The sequence below is a fragment of the Paroedura picta genome, chromosome 5 (genome assembly GCF_049243985.1).
Source record: "Paroedura picta isolate Pp20150507F chromosome 5, Ppicta_v3.0, whole genome shotgun sequence".
Lineage (NCBI taxonomy): Eukaryota > Metazoa > Chordata > Lepidosauria > Squamata > Gekkonidae > Paroedura > Paroedura picta.
In genome coordinates, this window is record NC_135373.1 from 98,990,205 (window position 1) to 99,010,391 (window position 20,187).

At 42.6% G+C, this 20,187-nt stretch overlaps 1 protein-coding gene across 3 annotated transcripts in view; it reads right to left on the reverse strand.

The window, feature by feature from the left end:
• Nucleotides 1-20,187, reverse strand: part of EP300 (EP300 lysine acetyltransferase) — a 92,731-nt gene that overhangs the window by 64,477 nt on the left and 8,067 nt on the right. For all 3 annotated transcript variants that reach the window (XM_077339390.1, XM_077339389.1, XM_077339391.1), the window contains one exon: nt 6,741-7,399. In XM_077339390.1, coding sequence (XP_077195505.1) covers nt 6,741-7,399 — 659 coding nt within the window. The remainder of the gene's footprint in view (nt 1-6,740; nt 7,400-20,187) is intronic.

Consider the following 20,187-nt stretch of genomic DNA (forward strand, 5'->3'; position numbering starts at 1 on the left):
CATTTAGTTGTTATACAGGGAAAGGAGAAGCCCTATTATATGCTCCTCTGCAGCACTGGCAGTGGCTGAGGACAATTGTCTCGAATGGACTCCACTGAATATTCTGAAATACTGCAAAGGTGCAAATAAATTAAGGAATAGGTGAAAAGTAGCCCTTGACCATAACTTTGGGAGCAAGCCTCACCAAATAAAGCTGTATTTCTAGTAAACTCAGGTCAGTAGGCTTTGTTTTCAAGCATGCACTTAATTGCAGTGTGCAGTGTGAAAGCAGGGGGTTCCAAACAGCTTTGTGCTTTCCCTGCTGTATTTTGTAAAGAGCAGAAACCTCAATCTGAACCAAAATTCATGATGTTTAGTTCGTTAGTCCGTGCCCATCTCTGTCCTGCCTTTGAAGATTCTTAACTGTGTTTCTGTACTTATTCAGAGAAGTTTTCTATTTCTATTGGCATGGCCAATGAGTTGGTGATGACTGCCCTTAAATGAAGGGGACTACAAGTGTGACTTTTATTCTTGCAGAGCTATGGAGTAAGAAGCCCTCAATAATACCTGCAGACACTGCTACTTGACTTCACTGAATATCTGACTAGTGTTCCCAAACCTAAAAGTGACTGGAATAAGCACAATTCAGATAGTAGGTCAGTGGCAATCTATACACTGCAAAAGAGACTTGTGGGAATGCTTTCTCCCAAAACACAGGACTAAAGTACCATGTTTACTGACAACAAGCCAATGTATAACCAATTTGCTATGGATTTTGAGAATGTTTATTTTAAACATTATGTCTAACTCTTCAACTAGCAAATTGATTCCCAGGGCAACACATACTAAAATCATTATTGGTTGAAACTTAAGAATAAGAGACAGCAAAAAAAAAACTAAAATAAGTAGGGATACTTGAGCTCCTGAGAGTTTGAATCACCTCATTATTGCCAGGAGTGAATATGCCACTATCAATTATTAGATTGACTAATTGGTGAGATTTTGCTGTTAAAAGTCCAACAGCACTTACGCACACTGGTTCCTTTGTCTCTTACAGCCCTATAGTGCTGCTGCACAACTATATTTAAATATTATCATACATATCTTCCAAAATAGTTTAAAAACTATATCCTGCCTTCTGTTGCTCCAACCTATTACTAATGTGTGTTAACTTGGGAGACTTATCCATTATGGATATAGTCAATGGTTGCTGCATTTCGGCAGCTGCAATGTTTACCATGCATAGCCCAGTGAACATTTTCCCATTCTTATATGACCAGCTATAGGGTAACCCATCTGGCAATTACCAACGCCCGGGGCATTTCCATCATAACTCTGGCTCTGTCGAACAGGCTATCTAAAGAATCTGGGGTTTGCTATTTTACCTTTAGTTTCAGCTGGGGATGTTTTAATTATGACTGTAAGCTGCCTTGAACCAAGAGGAAGGCAAGTATAAATGTTTTATTTTAATTAATAAAAATCTATTGCACTGTTCCCCCTTCAAGGATCGCTGCCTTGTTGTGGCAAGGGGGCTTGCGTAGTTCAGTGAAGCTATGAGCTATGCCGTGCAGGGCCACCCAAGACGGACAGGTCATAGCTGAGAGCTCTGACAAAAGGTGATCCACTGGAGAAGGAAATGGCAAACCACTCCAGTATCTTTGCCATGAAAACTCTATGGACAGTTCCAATAGGCATAACGATATGACGCTGGAAGATGAGCCCCTCAGGTCGGAAGGTGTCCAATATGCTACTGGGGATGAGCAGACGGCTAGTACGAGTAGCGCCAGAATGAATGAAGCGGCTGGGCCAAAGCCGAAAGGACGCTCAGTTGTGGAAGTAACTGGTGGCGAAAAGACAGTCCGATGCTGTAAAGATTTTTATTCCATAGGAACCTGGAACGTCAGATCCATGAATCAAGGCAAGCTGGACGTGGTTAAACAAGAAATGACAAGACTGAACATCGACATTTTAGGAATCAGTGAACTAAAATGGACAGGAATGGGTGAATTTAATTCAGATTACCATCAGGTATACTACTGTGGACAAGAATCTCGCAGAAGAAATGGAGTAGCCTTCATAATCAATAAGAGAGTAGGAAAAGCAGTCTTGGGATACAATCCCCAAAATGACAGAATGATCTCAGTTCGAATCCAAGGCAAACCATTCAACATCACAGTGATCCAGGTCTACGCCCCAACCACTGCTGCTGAAGAGGATGAAGTTGATCAGTTCTATGAAGCCCTACAACACCTTCTAGAAGCAACGCCCAAAAATGATGTGCTTATCATCATGGGGGATTGGAATGCTAAAGTAGGAAGCCAAAAGATAACCGGGATAACAGGCAAGTTTGGCCTTGGAGTACAAAATGAAGCAGGGCACAGGCTGGTAGAATTTTGTCAAGAGAATACAATGGTCATAGCAAACACTCTTTTCCAGCAACCCAAGAGACGACTCTACACATGGACATCACCAGACGGTCAACACAGAAATCAGATTGACTATGTGCTCTGCAGCCAAAGATGGAAAAGTTCTATCCAGTCAATAAAAACAAGACCAGGAGCTGATTGTGGTTCAGATCATGAGCTTCTTGTTGCAAAATTTAGGCTTAAATTGAAGAAAGTAGGGAAAAGCACTAGGCCACTCAGGTATGAACTAAATCATATCCCCGACGAATACACAGTGGAGGTGACAAATAGATTTAAGGAATTAGATCTGATAGACAGAGTGCCTGAAGAACTATGGATGGAGGTTCGCAACATTGTACAAGAGGTAGCAACTAAAACCATCCCAAAGAAAAAGAAATGCAAGAAATCAAAATGGCTGTCTGAGGAAGCTTTACAAATAGCTAAGGAGAGAAGGGAAGTGAAAGGCAAGGGAGAAAGAGAAAGATACACCCAACTGAATGCAGAATTCCAGAGAAAAGCTAGAAGAGATAAGAATGCCTTCTTAAATGAACAGTGCAAACAAATAGAAGAAAACAATAGAATCGGCAGGACCAGAGATCTTTTCAAGAAAATTGGAGATATGAAGAGAACGTTTCATGCAAAGATGGGTATGATAAGGGACCAAAATGGTAGGGACCTCACAGAAGCAGAAGAGATTAAACAAAGGTGGCAAAATTATACAGAAGAACTATACAAGAGCGAGCTTAACATCCCTGATGACCACAATGGGGTAGTTACTGACCTGGAGCCAGACATCCTGGAATGTGAAGTCAAATGGGCCTTAGGAAGTCTGAGTAACAATAAAGCTAGTGGTGGTGACAGCATTCCAGTTGAACTATTCAAAATCTTAAAGGACGATGCAGTAAAAGTGCTACACTCAATATGCCAGCAAATTTGGAAAACTCAACAATGGCCACAGGATTGGAAAAGGTCAGTTTACATTCCAATTCCAAAGAAGGGCAATGCCAAAGAATGTTCAAACTACCGCACCATTGCACTAATTTCTCATGCTAGCAAAGTTATGCTCAAAATCCTACAAGCTAGGCTCCAGCAATATGTGGACCGAGAACTTCCAGAAGTACAGGCAGGATTTCGAAGAGGCAGAGGAACTAGAGATCAAATTGCCAACATACGCTGGATCATGGAGAAAGCTAGGGAGTACCAGAAGAACGTCTACTTCTGCTTCATTGACTATGCTAAAGCCTTTGATTGTGTGGAACACAACAAATTGTGGCAAGTTCTTAAAGAGATGGGAATACCAGAGCATCTTATTTGTCTCTTGAGAAATTTATATGCAGGTCAAGAAGCAACAGTGAGAACTGAACATGGAATCACTGACTGGTTCAAAATTGAGAAAGGAGTTCGGCAAGGCTGTATACTGTCGCCTTGCCTATTTAACTTGTATGCAGAGCACATCATGAGAAATGCGGGATTAGAGGAGTCACAAATTGGGATCAAGATTGCAGGGAGAAATATCAACAACCTCAGATATGCAGATGATACCACTCTAATGGCAGAAAGTGAAGAGGAACTAAAGAGCCTGTTGATGCGGGTGAAGGAGGAGAGTGCAAAAGTTGGCTTGAAACTCAACATCAAGAAAACAAAGATCATGGCATCCGGCCCTCTCAATTCCTGGCAAATAGATGGGGAAGAAATGGAGATAGTGACAGATTTTATTTTCCTGGGCTCCAAGATCACTGCAGATGGGGACTGCAGCAAAGAAATTAAAAGACGCTTGCTCCTGGGGAGGAAAGCTATGGCAAATCTAGACAGCATCCTAAAAAGCAGAGACATCACCCTGCCAACAAAAGTGCGTTTAGTCAAGGCTATGGTCTTCCCAGTTGCAATGTATGGCTGCGAAAGTTGGACCATAAGGAAGGCCGAGCGTCAAAGAATTGAGGCTTTTGAACTCTGGTGCTGGAGAAGACTCTTGCGAGTCCCTTGGACTGCAAGGCGAACAAACCGGTCAGTCCTAGAGGAGATCAGCCCTGACTGCTCTTTAGAAGGCCAGATCCTGAAGATGAAACTCAAATATTTTGGCCACCTCATGAGAAGGAAGGACTCCCTGGAGAAGAGCCTAATGCTGGGAGCGATCGAGGGCAAAAGAAGAAGGGGACGACAGAGAATGAGGTGGCTGGATGGAGTCACTGAAGCAGTAGGTGCAAACTTAAATGGACTCCAGGGAATGGTAGAGGACAGGAAGGCCTGGAGGATCATTGTCCATGGGGTCGCGATTGGTCGGACACGACTTCGCACATAACAACAACAACAAATTGCACTGTTGCCTAAGATGAAAGGGTGCCATATAGAGGATAGAGCAGAGTTGTTTTCTCTTGCCCCAGAGGGACGGACTAGAACCAATAGGATGAAATTAATGCAAACAAAATTCCGTCTAAACATCAGGAAGAAGTTCCTGACAGAGCGGTTTCTCAGTGGAACAGGCTTCCTTGAGAGGTGGTGGGTTCTCCATCTTTGGAAATTTTTAAACAGAGGCTGGATAGCCATCTGACGTTGAGGCTGATTCTGTGAAGGCTCAAGGGGGTGGCAGGTTACAATGGATGAGCAATTAGGTTGTGAATGTCTTGCACAGTACAGGGTGTTAGACTAGATCAGTGGTCCCCAACCTTATCACCGGGGACTGGTCAACGCTTGACAATTTTACTGAGGCCCGGGGGGGGGGTAGTCTTTTGCCGAGGGACATCACCGCCTGAGCCCCTGCTCTGCTTGCTTTCCCGCCGGCACCTCTGACTTCCTGCTGCCCGCTGGGGGGTGCTGCCAGCAGCAGATGCGCAGTGCCACTCCAAGGGGGAGCCCCTGCCATGGGGGCTGCTGGAGAGCACCAAAGGTGAGCCGGCGGCAGAGTGGCAGGGCAGCCCCGAGGCAGCAGCTGGGGAGGAGGAGCTGCGGCCCGGTACCGACTGGTCCCGGGACCACTGAACTAGATGACCCGTGAGGCACCTTCCAACTCTATGATTTTCCTTATTGTTAGGATAGGCTGGAGCTGGGAACATGCACATGCTTGCAAGGGTATACTGGTTAAGGGGGGGGGGGCTTGTCCTCTGGGCAATGCCTATTAACTGAGCATTGTAGATAATCAAGTCCTAGATAATAAAGCTTCTACTGTAAACCTCTTTCCAGATTTACAGCAAAAGTTCAGAAGTGCAACAGGAAAAGTTTGTTACTTAAACCAACTTGCAGTATCTGCCCTCATAAATAAGACAATAAACTGCAGAGACACAACACTGATCAACTGTGGACTTCAGAGCAGCCCTGCTGAATCAAACTGAGAGTCCATCTATTCCAGCATCCTGTTTCCAAGGAGGGCCAGCCAAATGCCTGCAGGAAACATGCAAACAGATTATGATGATAATGATGAATGTCTGCTTCTTCATATTGGCCCCTGCATCTGGTAATTGATGCATACTATCTCTCAACATGAAGGTGCCAATTTGCTGACAAGGTTTTTTCTTTAATCTGGCAACTATTCAATTAATGGAGGAGGAAAGTGCTACCATTCACTAAGCCAGTCATGAAACTCTGGGGTTTCTTGACAGTGCTGGAACCTTTCCTTGAATGGGTGGTAATTATTCATTTAACATTCTTTTAATTTCCTAACATTTATTAGGTTAAGGTGACATGATCATATATGGTCATGTTAATCCTCCCCACCCCCCATGGCCAATGATGGACCTGGAGTGGGTGTGAAGGGGAAGGGTCCTGAATAGGCATGTATACAGCTATGCTTCTCAACCATATTCTGCACAATCACATCACTTCTGGGGTTTCTCCAAGCCTGAAGAATGTTTCAGGGGTTTCTCAATGGTGAAAAAGTTGAGAAAGGCTGCACTAAGACATGGAGAACAGCTAATAGAATGCCACCTTACACATAAACATTATTATTTAGGAAAGCTCACTTAAGATACTAATCATAGGGGTTTTATTGGTCTATGAGATTTTATAATTGTAAGCCGACACAAGTCTCTTGTGAGTGGCAGGATATAAGTCCAAGATAAATAAATAGATAAACAAATGTCTGCTCCTGGAAATAATATATTATTCATTTTTACTGATACTAATACAGAAATATTTCAAGCATTTTTTAAAAGCAATAACCTCTATATCCTAATGTATGCCTTCTTTAATGTGCATTAACAAGCTCTTATATATTAATAAAAATGTACAACATAATGGTGCTGAATGTCACATGCAAAATCCGTTCTACAGAAAAGTTCTAATAGAAAAACATTTCAGAAGATTATCATCCCACTGTCATACAGCATAGAAGTTTAATGTGCTCACAAGAAACTGTTCTCTTACCTTGCTCATTGCTCCAGGCTGTGGACCTCTCAAGCCTGCCTGTCCTCCCATTTGTGGGGAACCTTGCTGCAGTGTCTCAGCCAACAAGTTACCAGCATTGCCCATTCCTGGGTTTGGATATGGCATGTTGGATCGCCCTCTTCCTGCTCCAATTGAACCGTTCATTACTTGACCTTGCATCATTCCTTGTCCATTACCTGCAGTCAACATACCAGGATTCATCCCAGCATTTATTCCTGCATTCATCCCCATTCCAGGCTGATTTACTGGACTATTTACTGCTGGCATCATTCCTGCAGTAGACTGAGCTGATGGACCTTGGTTTGGCCCACCTGTGCCCATCCCCAAGTTTGGAGATGTCAAAGCAGCCTGTGCCATGGGGCTTTTGACCATACTGTTTAAGATTCCCATTCCAGGATTGTTCTGTTGGGGTTGACTGGCCATGCTCTGGCCTGGCCCACCAACCCCCATATTAAGATTTGGTGAGCTACCAGCCCGTAACAGTTCAGACAGCTGTTTGTGTTTAGAAGCAGCATCTTGCGCCATATTAAGGCTAGTCTGTAGCTGATTAATGTCACCTCCATTGGTAAGTCCCAGTTCTGTGGAGCTGATCAGCTCATCTGGCAAGTCATGTTCCAAATCAAAGAGGGATCCAAAATCTAAGGGAAAAAGGGAAAGAAAACATTTAGATATTTTGGAGCAGGCACATCAAATGAACAGAGTGATCTATTAAATGATACAATACGTTACTTCTCAATCTTGGTTTTTTAAAACACGTACATATACAGCAGAATCTCAAAACACTACATATGTTCTCAGTAGGTCTTACAATATTAGGTTGATATTCAGCCCTGACTGAAGATGGAGTCTGAATAAGAGTAGCTTGCCTGAAGTCACCTAATTAGCTTAGTGCTCTGCCAATATGTACCAGGGATCTTACTGTTCAACCTCTTAACCACATTGCTCCAAGTCTTCATGTACACATATGAGGTTGAAGAATAACCCAGTTACCACTCTGGAATAAGACAGGTACAACAACATTAGATGCATTCTTGCCACACAAAGTGTGCATCTAAATCCCTGAAACCTCACTATTACCTAAGTAGTTCATAACCAAAACTTGACAATTTTACTTTGCTCAAACTTGCAAGTTAACAAAACTTGCCATCACACATGCATACACATGACATATATGCGTACACATTAACCATACCTAGAGCACAGGACTGCCCTATTCCACTAAAAGGAGAAAAGGGAGACAGAAAATGTATCATATTGCTGGCATGCAGATGGACAGTCTTTACAATCTCAGAAGTTTACTTGATGACTCTCAAGGTTAGAAGAAGTAGGCAGGGTCCACAGTAGGCTTGTGCACCAGGGGCCTGATCCAGACCAATTTGAATTCGGCGCCCGTTAAAGTCAATGGTACCACTGACTTTAATGGGAAGTCTGGCATTCCTGCCTCTCCTGAGGGTGGGGTTACAGCCTCCAAACTTTCTGGGTAGCTCCAGAAGGCTTTTCCCTGACCCCCCCCCCTCTGGATTTCACAATGATTGGACCACAGGGTCCACGTCCAGGGGTTCCTAAAGAAGGTGCCCCCATCTCTCCATTCTATTCAATGGAGAGTCCGTCCCAATGGAGAGGCCCTGGGAAATGCAGGAACGCCGGAATTGCCATTAAAGTCAATAGTGCCATTGACTTTAAAGGTAAAGGTATCCCCTGTGCTATCCCCATGTCTGACCCTTGGGGTGATGCTCTCTAGCGTTTTCATGGCAGACTCAATACAGGGTGGCCTTGCCATTGCCTTCCCCAGTCATTACCATTTTACCCCCCAGCAAGCTGGGTACCGACCTCGGAAGGATGGCAGGCTGAGTCAATCTTGAGCCGGCTGCTGGGATCGAACTCCCAACCTTATGGACAGACAACTTCAGACTGCATTTCTGCCACTTACTACTCTGCGCCAGAAGAGACTCTGCCATTGACTTTAATGGGCACCAAAGCCAGATCAGTCCTGATCGGGCCCCTGGTGCACCAGCCTAGTCCACACAGTCTGGATACACATGCGCTCCTAAATGCTACTACCAATGCACAATGCATGACTTGTTAACAGCCAGCTTGTTTAGCACCTGCCTCCTTTGCTTCTTAGTCTCTGCTGTGCAGCCTGGTAATCTTGACAGTATAGACGCCTCTGAAAACCCAATCCAGTATAACTCCCTTGCAAGACTAGATCTTCTTAGTGAGAGCTGTTTGAAGTCAGGCAGGAAGATCCATCACAAGGAGCAGAGAAAATCTATTACTACTTTACAATGGCCTGCTCCTGTACAACACATAGTAAATGAGGAACATGTGGGAGTGGAGGTGGATAGAACTGAGTCCCATGTAATTGCTGACCTCCAATGAAGAATAAACATTCCAATATACTGTTTGAGGACTACATACATGCAATGTATTATGGGGGCAAGACTGTGAATGAAGACTATTAATATCCAGTTAGCAAGGAAGTATGAATACAGCAAATCCAAGTGACACCCCTTTAAATCCTCCTCACACAGAAACAGTAACACACATGAGCTCCCAGAGTCAAGAAAACATTTACACAGCATGCAAAAACCAGCCCTATTCTGAGGCAACAGACACTTCTGGCCAGATAACAAACTTCCTGTGGTACAGTATCCACTTCTCCAAATAGAATAAAGAAAGCCATTAGAGTTTAATGCAGCACAAAGTACAATTCTCTGAATTTTTACCATAGTAGCATTGAAACTATTTACCCCATAGAATTTTGAATGGGTGGTAATGTAGCTGGCAGTTCTACATGACTATGGTAGTTCTACATGAATGTATTACATAAGCACAAACCAAAATAGAGTATATTCCAGACATATAGTAATTCAGGGTTCGTTCCAATGGATTATGGTCTGCAGAAGTATTAGTTAGAATCTGAATATCCCAACCCAGCGGAAGTAAAGATTTTGACAGCTAACATTGGTCAATCCTTGAGAATATGAGTTATGTCTTTGAGAATAAAAGTAAATTGATGTCTTTGTGGATTCTTGAATCTCCAAACATCAGTTAAGGAGAACAGATGAAAATAAGATAGAAGCTTCCTTGGCAACTTTGCACCTTATTTTCTGGAAGACTCACCCAACCTTGGATCTGGAACTGCATTAAAATCTACCAAAATAAACTCAATATCTAGGATTTCCAAGTGTTTTGGGGAAAATCCATAAAAAAACATGTCTTTAGCATTATTTGGAGCATACATATTAGACAGAATTACCTTTTTAGTGTCTGGCAAGTGGAGCTTGAGTGTTATAAAATGTCCATCTGCGTCTTGAAACAGAATTTCAGCACTGATATTTAAATTCACAATATATATAAGCTATACCTCTTTTTGGGGGTGTGTGTGTGTGGTTTAAGCACGATATCTAAAGACTTTACCAAGCTTCTCAAATTGAAGAATTTTTGAATGAGACCTCTTAATATGAGTTTACTGTAAACAAATAATATCTGCCCGCAATCTCCTTCATTTAATTGGTGCATGTAAGCCATTCACATTAACCAAAAGAAATTTCAGCTTCTCCATATTTTACCCTGATGTGAATGGACCAGGTTGTTGAGAGAAGGATGAAAGTAGAGTCGGAGCTCGACTTGGAGGGCCTTGACAGAGTTCATCTGCCAATTCTTGTGCTTGCTGAAGTATTTTGATGATCTGTCCTCTAGTAAGTAAAACAATTCCAAAGCAAAAGGAATCTTCCAAAAATACCTAATCTCTTTTTATATGATAGTTTGTCCCCCCAAAAATGAAACTGTGCTCTTTTGCAAAGAGTTTGTTGGGAGAGCTCGTAAAATCTTAAAACAGCTCTTCTCCAGTACACAATCTCTCACCAACACTGTCAAAACTTATCATAACATCACTTGGCTGTTTCTTGCAAATTAAAGCTCTGGAGAAGACTATAAGCCTTATCAACTTGAATTTCTTCATCTGGTAGTTACTTCTCCAGTGTAGTAATTATCTCCTGGTGGAGGCCTTGTTTGCCAAATTCTTCTACTGTGCCTTTGATCCTCACATTTCTTGATCTTGTTTGAGTTTCCAAAACCTCGAACTTCTCTTCAGCAGCTGATTTCCAATCCTTCTGTTCAGTCACATCTATCTCCACTTTTTGGACTTTAGTGTGATCCTCATCAATCCGCTTTGTATTGGACTCCATAGCTGACATCTTCCTTCCTTTGTTCAGTGGATAGAAATGCACAATGAATCCATTTTCCCCATATGTTCCGTCCTAGACCCCGACGTCCCAGTGGGGTTTGATCATATCTTACATCCAACGAGTACCCCTGGATGAACTGAATTTGAACTAAACAATGGAAGGCAAATCTCCTGGGATTAGTGGAATGTTGAATTCACCTTCACTTGAAAAGTTGGGTTTGTTTTCATGACTATCCCTATGGAAAATGCACAGTTCATGATTGCCTTAACAGTGCACCTAGATCCAGACACCCTTTTTGCTGATGTGACTGCTGTAAGAAACAATGCTTTTGTCCTCAACCATTTAAGAATAATTTCTTTAGCAGGTTAAAAGCTCTGCCTAGTAAGAGCAGACAGCATGATATGCAATTTCCAAATAAGAAATGTGTGCAGTTGTAGTGGATCTTTTAGAACAGCACCCTTGAAAAACCAAGATATGTGGGGGTGTCTAGAAAGACTAAGGTAAAGGTAAAGGTATCCCCTGTGCAAGCACCGAGTCATGTCTGACCCTTGGGGTGACATCCTCTAGCGTTTTCTTGGCAGACTCAATACGGGGTGGTTTGCCAGTGCCTTCCCCAGTCATTACCATTTACCCCCCAGCAAGCTGGGTACTCATTTTACCGACGTCGGAAAGATGGAAGGCTGAGTCAACCTTGAACCGGCTGCTGGGATTGAACTCCCAGCCTCATGGGCAGACAGCTTCAGACAGCATGACTGCTGCCTTACCACTCTGCGCCACAAGAGATTCTCTGGAAAGACTAAGGTCTTGGAAATATGGCAATACAATCATCGGAGCTGCAATCTGGTATTTCAGAGTAGAAGCCTTGATGCCATTGCATTGGCCATCTTGAAGAAATGCTAGAATGGATATGATCTCTGCCTTCAAAAGGTTGATTACTTTTCTTGTGATCCACCTGACAAACACTTTCTAAGAAGTGCTGCAAATTCTATTACTTGATTGCTTTCTGGAAGCTAGCAAGAAATCTGTCAATTCCACAGAGTAGATTATAGTTGTTAGAAGTTGCCCCATTCAATTTCTAAGTAATTAGATGCTATTTCCAAGTGTCACTGGTGGTTGGAGCTCTATCTCCTGAAGATCAGAGAACCGTGCCTGCCAAGGCCAATACACTGCTACTAAGGTAATCTCTGCTTTCTGTTCCTTGATCTTCAACAAGATAAACCATGGTGGGAGGATAGGAGAACTGAAAACTCCTTGGCCACTGGGATGTTGGGGTCATCAGATGCTTCAGTCTTGGGAGGGAAAAATCCAGTGAAGTTCCAGTTCACTTGATAGTTGTTCGGTGAAAGAAAGAGGCTCATCAGAAGAAGACCAAAGTGAGATATGATCAAATGGAACACTTTTTTCTTCAGGGACCATTACCCTTCTTGAATGGTGTGCCTGCTGAGCCAATCCACCTGGATAGTCATTGATCACTTTATATGCTGTGCCTTGATTGATGCCAGATTCTTCACCACCCATGCCTTCTTGTGAAGCATCAACGATATGGGATCCCCCCTTGCCTGCTGTGATAAGCTTTGGCAGACATACTGTCTGTTCTGATTAGAACATGTTGACTGGCTACCCTCAGATACAGTAAGGTCAGGTAGACTGCCCAAAGCTCCAGAAGGATGACAGGAATTCTTATCTCACTTCTGGACCACTGACCGGTACTGATGAGAGTTCTAGCACTACCTCTAAACCAGACTGGTATCCATGAAGATATACTTCTTCTCCTTTGGGATGTTGTATTTCTTTCTCTACAAAAGGTTAGGCATTCTTGTCCACTAGACAAGATTGGTTTTTACTGTCAAAGACACCCTGATGGGAAGAGCCTCTCTCTTCATAATTTGTAGCTGGGAAAATCTCAGAAGCTGTTGTAAAGATCTTATGTGCAATCAACTCCACACTGGGCAGCATCGATGCTGGAAATCAGTAGGACCATCAAATTTGCAATGGTCATCATTGGTGAAGACCTGCTCACGATGATCAAATGTGACATGACCGTCATTTTCTTTGCCTTTAGTTCTGTTAGAAATACAGTTGCACGTTGTGCTTAATGGGACACTCAGATGTTCTAGTCTCTGTATAGTTTTCTAGAGAACTTTTTGGTAAGCTGAGAACATTAGGAATCTTCTGTGACCAAGAAAAATAATAAAATGGAGGTACATATCCATTAGATCTATTGACTTAAGGTATGAAAATATAAACGTGAAGACAATTTTTGAAGACCCCTCATAGATGAGACTCTTTGATCGAGAACAGTAAGAATCTTCTGTGGCCAATAAAGATTAAAAACTAGAGGTATGTTTCCATTAAATCTACTGATTTAGGGTACTCTTCTCACTGCAAGGGTTCAGTGAAGAGTCTACATTCTGAAATGCTTCAGGTTTGATTAACTTGTTTAAGTATTTTAAATCTAGGATCACCCTCCAATCTCTAATCTTTTTCAGCACTGTGAAGATGAAATATATTCTTTGCTCCCTTGCAGGGCAACATATGTGGAGTTTTTCCAGATTTGAATGTTTGTCTAGAGGAGCTCTGATTTGACTTTGTTGTCCTTGTTGAATGTCAGTAGGACACATTAGGAGCAAAAGGAATAATTCCTCAAATGTCCTTTATCAGTATGGCTTAGTGTCCTGGGAAATGCCTTTCCCTTGTCCTTGGTTTCAACTAGAATTTTGCCAAAAGTATTCCTAAATAGCCTGTCACCTTGAAATGGATAGGCTGTAACTATTAATTTAACATGGAAGTCGGCTTGCCAAGCCTGAAGCCATAATGCTCTTCTGGCAGCTGCCACAGATGCCATAGCTTTAAATGAGAAAATGAAGGAATCTGTTGCATCCGCCGTGAATGAGATGGCTTTGCGTATTCTGCTAGCGCCCTCCAACAGATGACAGTTGCTGATCGGGATGAACTGAAGAAATTTCCTAAGCAGGACAACAGTTGTTCGAGACTACTGAGGTTGTTGAGAATGCCTTAAAAGCTGCAGTTGTGATTTCATGAGTCTTTCTTAGGACAGCGGTTCCTTTTCTCCAGACTATCTCAATTTGTGCCCTTGCCATCTTCTGATAGGAGACTAGATGACTGCAAGGCTACCATTACAGCAACTACTAGGGGGACCTGAAAAAACTGATTAGTGAGGGTTGATAGTTTCTTGAGAAAATTTGTTTGTTGGCTAAAGGCTTTTTCTATTCTGCCTTTAACTGTTTCTCAAATAATTCAGCGAAGGGAAAAATCTTCTCTGCTACACTAGACCGAGGGAAGAATTCTTTGTTCCCTTGAGTTCCAATATAATAGGACCTCTCCTGTAGATCTAAGGCAGCCATGATCTTGGATAAGAGATATTGGTAATCCTCTGATTTAAAATACCTGACGAATGGTTTGAGAATTTCAATCTCATTCTCTTCCTCATAGGAAAGGAACTAACAGTGTTCTTCCACTTTGTCTAAATACGCGGGTTGGGACCCACATACCTGAGGGACCGCCTACCGCCCTATATCCCCCCGCAGGGCTTTACGCTCAGCGGGGGAGAATCTCCTGATCGTTCCTGGCCCTAGAGAAGCGTGCCTGGCCTCGACCAGGGCCAGGGCCTTTTCGGTCCTGGCCCCTACCTGGTGGAATGAGCTCCCGGTTGAGCTGCGGGCCCTGCAGGATTTACCAGCTTTCCGCAGGGCCTGCAAGATGGAGCTCTTCTGCCAGGTTTTTGGTTGAGGCCGGGGTCAGCGAATGAGTGCCAGCATTCCCCCCCCCCCCGGACCTAGTAAGTTAGATCTCCTCCCCACCCTCCCTGCCGCTCTGATAGCAGGGGTGGGAATAATGAGAGCTTCCGCCATGTTGGGATTGTTTTAAAGTCTTTTAATGGGTATTTTAATGGGGATAGGACTATTGTGATCCTACAGGGAATGGCAGGAAATAAATCTAATTAAATATATCTAATTAGAAATAAATCTAAATAATAATAATAATAATAATAAATATATATATGTCTGTATCCCATTGTGAGCCAATTCATTCTTTTTTTGCTACAGGTTCCTTCCTAGCTGAGGCAGCTAGGCCTCCCTTTGAGAGAGACTATTCTTTCCAAATCTCCAGTCTAGATGGGGAAAGGCAGGAAAAGGAACTGGAGTGCGATTGATCTTTTGCACATCCACCCTGGCAAAAACTGCCAATTCCCCCTGCATGGTTTGTCGATTAGACTAATAAACCTTTGGGAAGTAACAAAGGTCCCAATCCCTGTGCATTTCATGAGTAGACCTGACTCACCCCTTTCAAAACTAGACCCAGTTGGACATGTGTTTCTGAGGCATGGGAGCTTGACTGACTATCTAGTTTGTACACCATTTGTGGAGTTATAGGTATGGGAAAAACCATTAAACAGCCTCTTCCCAATCAGTTGGCAAGGTTGCCAATAGTAACAGGTATAGAAATAGCGGTTGCAAGTTCCAGCAGTAGAATTGAAACATATGCTTTTGAGGTGCTGGTCTCTTTGCTCCAGAAACAGACACAGAGGTGATTCCTTGGCAACCTGTAGTGATCATGTTGGTGCTTTGCCTAGGAATGGCAATAAGGGGGACTTCTGACTTTCTTTCTGAGAGGAAGTTCTCACTGCCCTCACAAACTTCCATGTTAAAGCAAATGAAAGATATGCTCTCTAAACATCGGCAATTTACCTGTGAGCTTACTATGGAAGAGAGACAGACCAGAAGAGCAGGGAAAGGAAGAAATTAGCGGGGGTGGGGGGTGGAAATAGACAAAGTAAATATCTAAGAGTACAAAAATGTTAAAAAGTGGAAATGGAATTGAATAGGTAATGCTCTCAGAGTTGCAGCAGGAAAAGAATAGAAGAGATTTATAACTCCCACAGCAGAGACAGGAAGTGGAGAGAATTTGTTCCTGCTTTCCTGAATGGAGGGTGGGAATCATGCAGCAAGATGTCCTCCACCTCAGAGAGAGAAGATAATGACTTGGATCTCTCTTTTCCATGAGCAAGGCAGCTATTGCACTACATGGAGGCTAATAACTTAGAAGATCACTGTATCATGCTAATAGTTTGTTTGAAATGTACTTAAGTAAACAGACATTGCTGGCTTTTTCAGCGAGAAATGAGACTTTGTCAAGCACAGTGTGATCCAACATGGTATGAATGGCAGACTTGGATCTGGGAAGCCTGGACCAAAATCTGATTTGCCATAAAGTTCACTGGATGATCCTGGGCACATCACTTTCTCTCAGACTAAAACGAGGAAGAGACATGGACACCACTCTGATCAGATAAGAGGCTGGAGAAGGTTTTTTTTTTTAAGTTTGAGTAATGCAAATAATTTGATATGTACATAATATTCCTCATTACTGAAATGTACTGCATACTGCCATCAGGCAATTTTACACAACCTGATTCAAAATGCACTAATAAAACATCACCTATATACTGCTTTTTAAAGAGTGCAGAACCTCACATACACTATGCTAGATCCTAACAGTCTACAATTTTCACTCCTTCCTACTGCAGACTCACATCATGCCATTACTCAGGGTTTTAGATCTCCCTCCCCAGCAAGAGTTTGTGGAAATCAGTGAGCTGCAGTGGAAAGGGAGGGGCAGAAAAGTTAGCACTGTTAGCCTGGATCCAACCGTTAGCCTGGATCCTAGTACACTGTTAGCCTGGATCCAACCCACTATCTTGATCTAATCCTGACAATACTCCCATTATCGTCAGTATTACTGCCATATTGCTGAAGGAGTCTGACAGGACCAAAAAATTATGTCAAGGATTGAACAAATGAGATTTGTAATGACAGCTCTGTATACTGACTCTGATATTTTGCAACACTAGAAGTATTTCTGAGCTTACTTGATAATTTCCCATGTTTCTCAGGAGGATGAATAGTGAGAAGCATGGGCAAGGATGGCCTTTGACAGTAATGAATACCATTCTGAAAAGGGAAAAGGCAACTCTTTCTATCCATTTATATATACAACAAATCTTGTCCCAAACACTAACTAGCTTTAAATACTAAAGTGAATGCTGTTTAATATAAGCAAATCAATCAAGGGCATTTCCAAGTAAATATGCAGCCCAGCTAGACAATCAATCCTGGAATGAGAAACCTAGTAAGTTTCGTATTTAGCCTAATATATTCATATAATCAAAACACACACACACAGCTACAAATCCTGTCAACCAAGCCTGAACACTGTTACATGTCCCATTGTTGTCATCTGAACACAGAATGCATGCTGACATTTGGTATCCCTTAATCTGCATGGGCATGTCATTAACAATACAAAACAATTTCCTGAAATGAGCCTAACAAAAATGTGATTTGATTGAAGAACCTATAATGTTCCTGTAATACAGTGTACAACAGTGGTCCCCAACCACCGGGCTGTGGTCCCCCCGCCCCCCACCGCAGTGAGAAACGTCCCAGGCTGCAAGCTTCTTTCTGCGGGAAGGGGGAGAGGGAAGCGTGGCCGCTGGTGCATGCGTGGCAGGTCTGCGCGTGCACGTTTGCAGCCATGCATAGTGCAAACACGCATGCACGGACCTGCCACGCATGCACCGGCGGCAAACCTGTCGTGCATGTGCGTTTGCAGCAGCACATGGCGCACGCACATGCACGGACCTGCTGCGCATGCACATTTGCGCATGGGCTGCTGCGCATGCGCAGCACCCGGATCGCCCCCCCCCCACCGGTCCACAGCTTGAAAAAGGTTGTAGACCACTGGTGTACAGCATTCATTTTATAGAAGCATTTTATAGGGAGGTATCATGAATAAACCGCACCAGAGCACAACAGAAGGGTCAGGACAAAATTATATATTTCTCTTCAGCACAGTAATTTGCAGTTTCTAGCATTTCCAAAGAATGTTTCTCAACAAATGGACATGAAGCAGAAAAGAATCATGGAAGCCAGGTGGTAAGTGACAATAAGCCATAGCACTTTCATAAAATATCACCCAAATCATTACTCTTTGTACTGACCTCCTTCAAAAGGAGCAGTATTTTAATCACAACAATCTATCTATTTGTATTCTATTTTGAATATGTTCCTATACAGCATTGCCATGTTCATAAAGTGCCTTGGACTAAACAGATGACAAACATTTAAAATAAATGAAGCAGTATCCTCAGTTGGCAAACTAGTTGCTAAGATCTGTGACATTTCTATACAATGCTCAAATGTATACTAGATTAGAACAACTGTAACTTTTATCTTGTATCAGGTTTGTCATATTGGCTGTTGCCAGTGTCAAATAGTAATTGCTCTGTCAAGGTATCTGATAGTGGCTTAGGCCTTTCTGAGAGTTGAAACATATTCCACAACATGACTATGACCCTTCAAAAATGTAATCCATCAGATATGTTCAGGTCAACCATCAAAGCCAGTACTTTTTGTGCTCCAACCCCCACCCCTTTTACATAGTGCTACGGGTGGTGTGTTGTCTGCACACTCATTTTCACTGCTCCTTTAACTCTTGTTCACATTTCCTCAAACTAGCTGCAGAGAAAATAGCCCTATTTAGGGTTACTCAGAGACTAATTGCTTTATTAATGCTCAGGCTATTCCTTCACATGTTCCTGAGCTGATCCTGAAAAGTCAAAACGTTTGGGTCAAGTTCTGTTAAGTAGGGGGAGGAAAAGCCAAAACAGCGAAGAAAAACCAATGGTGCAGTGCAGGAAAATTATTATATTCTTCTCAAAGATCCTTACATGTTTCACATGCTGTTTCATCAACGAGCTACCATGTATTTATAATAAAAAAATTAATGCAATTAGACAATTAAAAATGAAGACAGGCATTCAGCACAAACTGAAGATAGTAAATTGTCTAAACTAGAAAACTGATTAACTACTTACACATTTTGATAAATTACAGATTAACACCAAGTTCCCTAATATGGAAAGGCCTCGGCTATTTCATCTCTCTATGGGTCACAATACTATATAGCTACTGGAAAACATTTGTTATGTTCAATTTGCACTGAACTGTCTTGTTTTTAATTCTCTGTAGCTATATATCCTTAACACTATTTCGCTCCCTTATATATTTGGGAAACAGCCTCCTGAGAGGAGACTGTCTGGGGCCCTCCCCCTCCAGGTCCACCCTGACTGGCCCTCCCCCTCCAGCTCCCACCCACCCTCCTTCCCTGCTAGAAGCCTTGTGGCTGCGGCCTCCATTGTCGCCCACGAGGAGAGAGGCAGCGACACGTCATTGTGGCCTGCAGGTATGCTCATGCTGTGAGGGAGCCCGGGGTGGGGGGGATTTGCAGCCTCCCTGCGGGCTGCAAAGCCCTGTTGCCGCTGGGGGGGGCATTCCTTTGGCCCACAAAGCTGCGGCCACCTTCTCACGCCCTTCTGCCTGCCGCCCCTTTCAAAGCCCATTTTTAAAATGGGCTTTGATACTAGCTTATATATTTTAAAAATCTGTTAATATAGATTCAAAAACATGCACAAAATGCATATGGCTCTTGGAATGGAATATAATTTTCCTCCATTGCACCATTAATTTTTCTTCCCTGCTTTGTGTTAGCACTAGCAAGTCACGGCTCAAACTAAAATGGAAACAGAAGGCACACACCTGTTCACCTGCAATACCCAGAATATGCTCTAACTAGGTGGTAGTCTGACCAAAGATTTGCCATTGCTCAATTAAAAATCACGAATACGAAACCAACATTGAAATGCCCTTACAGAAGTGTGGCCATGGATTATATTCACTTAATTTATAGCTCACCCTTCTAACTGAACCTCAGGACTCTTTACATACCCTAGAAATTATATATTCTTTAAAAAGTTTTAAAAATCACTATTCTTTTCTCTTGCTTTAAAAAAAATGAAACCATAGCATCATTCAACCTGTATTTTCTAATCTATGATATCCTGTACCTATGCTGATGGTATTCTTCAGTATCTGACTAGCTGGAATTGTGGCACAGATGATAAAAGGGCTGTTTTCTTTCAGAAAATCTTCTGTCTATTAAGAGGTCAAAAAACCCATCATTTCATGGTACGTGGCAGATTTTATCCTGCCCTTCATTCAAAAAGTTCAATTTAGCTCATACCATGCTTCTCTCCATTATTTTATACTTAAAACGACTCTAAGATTGGTAGTTTAAAAAAGAGTGACTGGCCCAAATTCACCCAACATGTTTCATGCCTGACTCCCAAACAGGCAACTAAGGTTGTCCCACAAGTC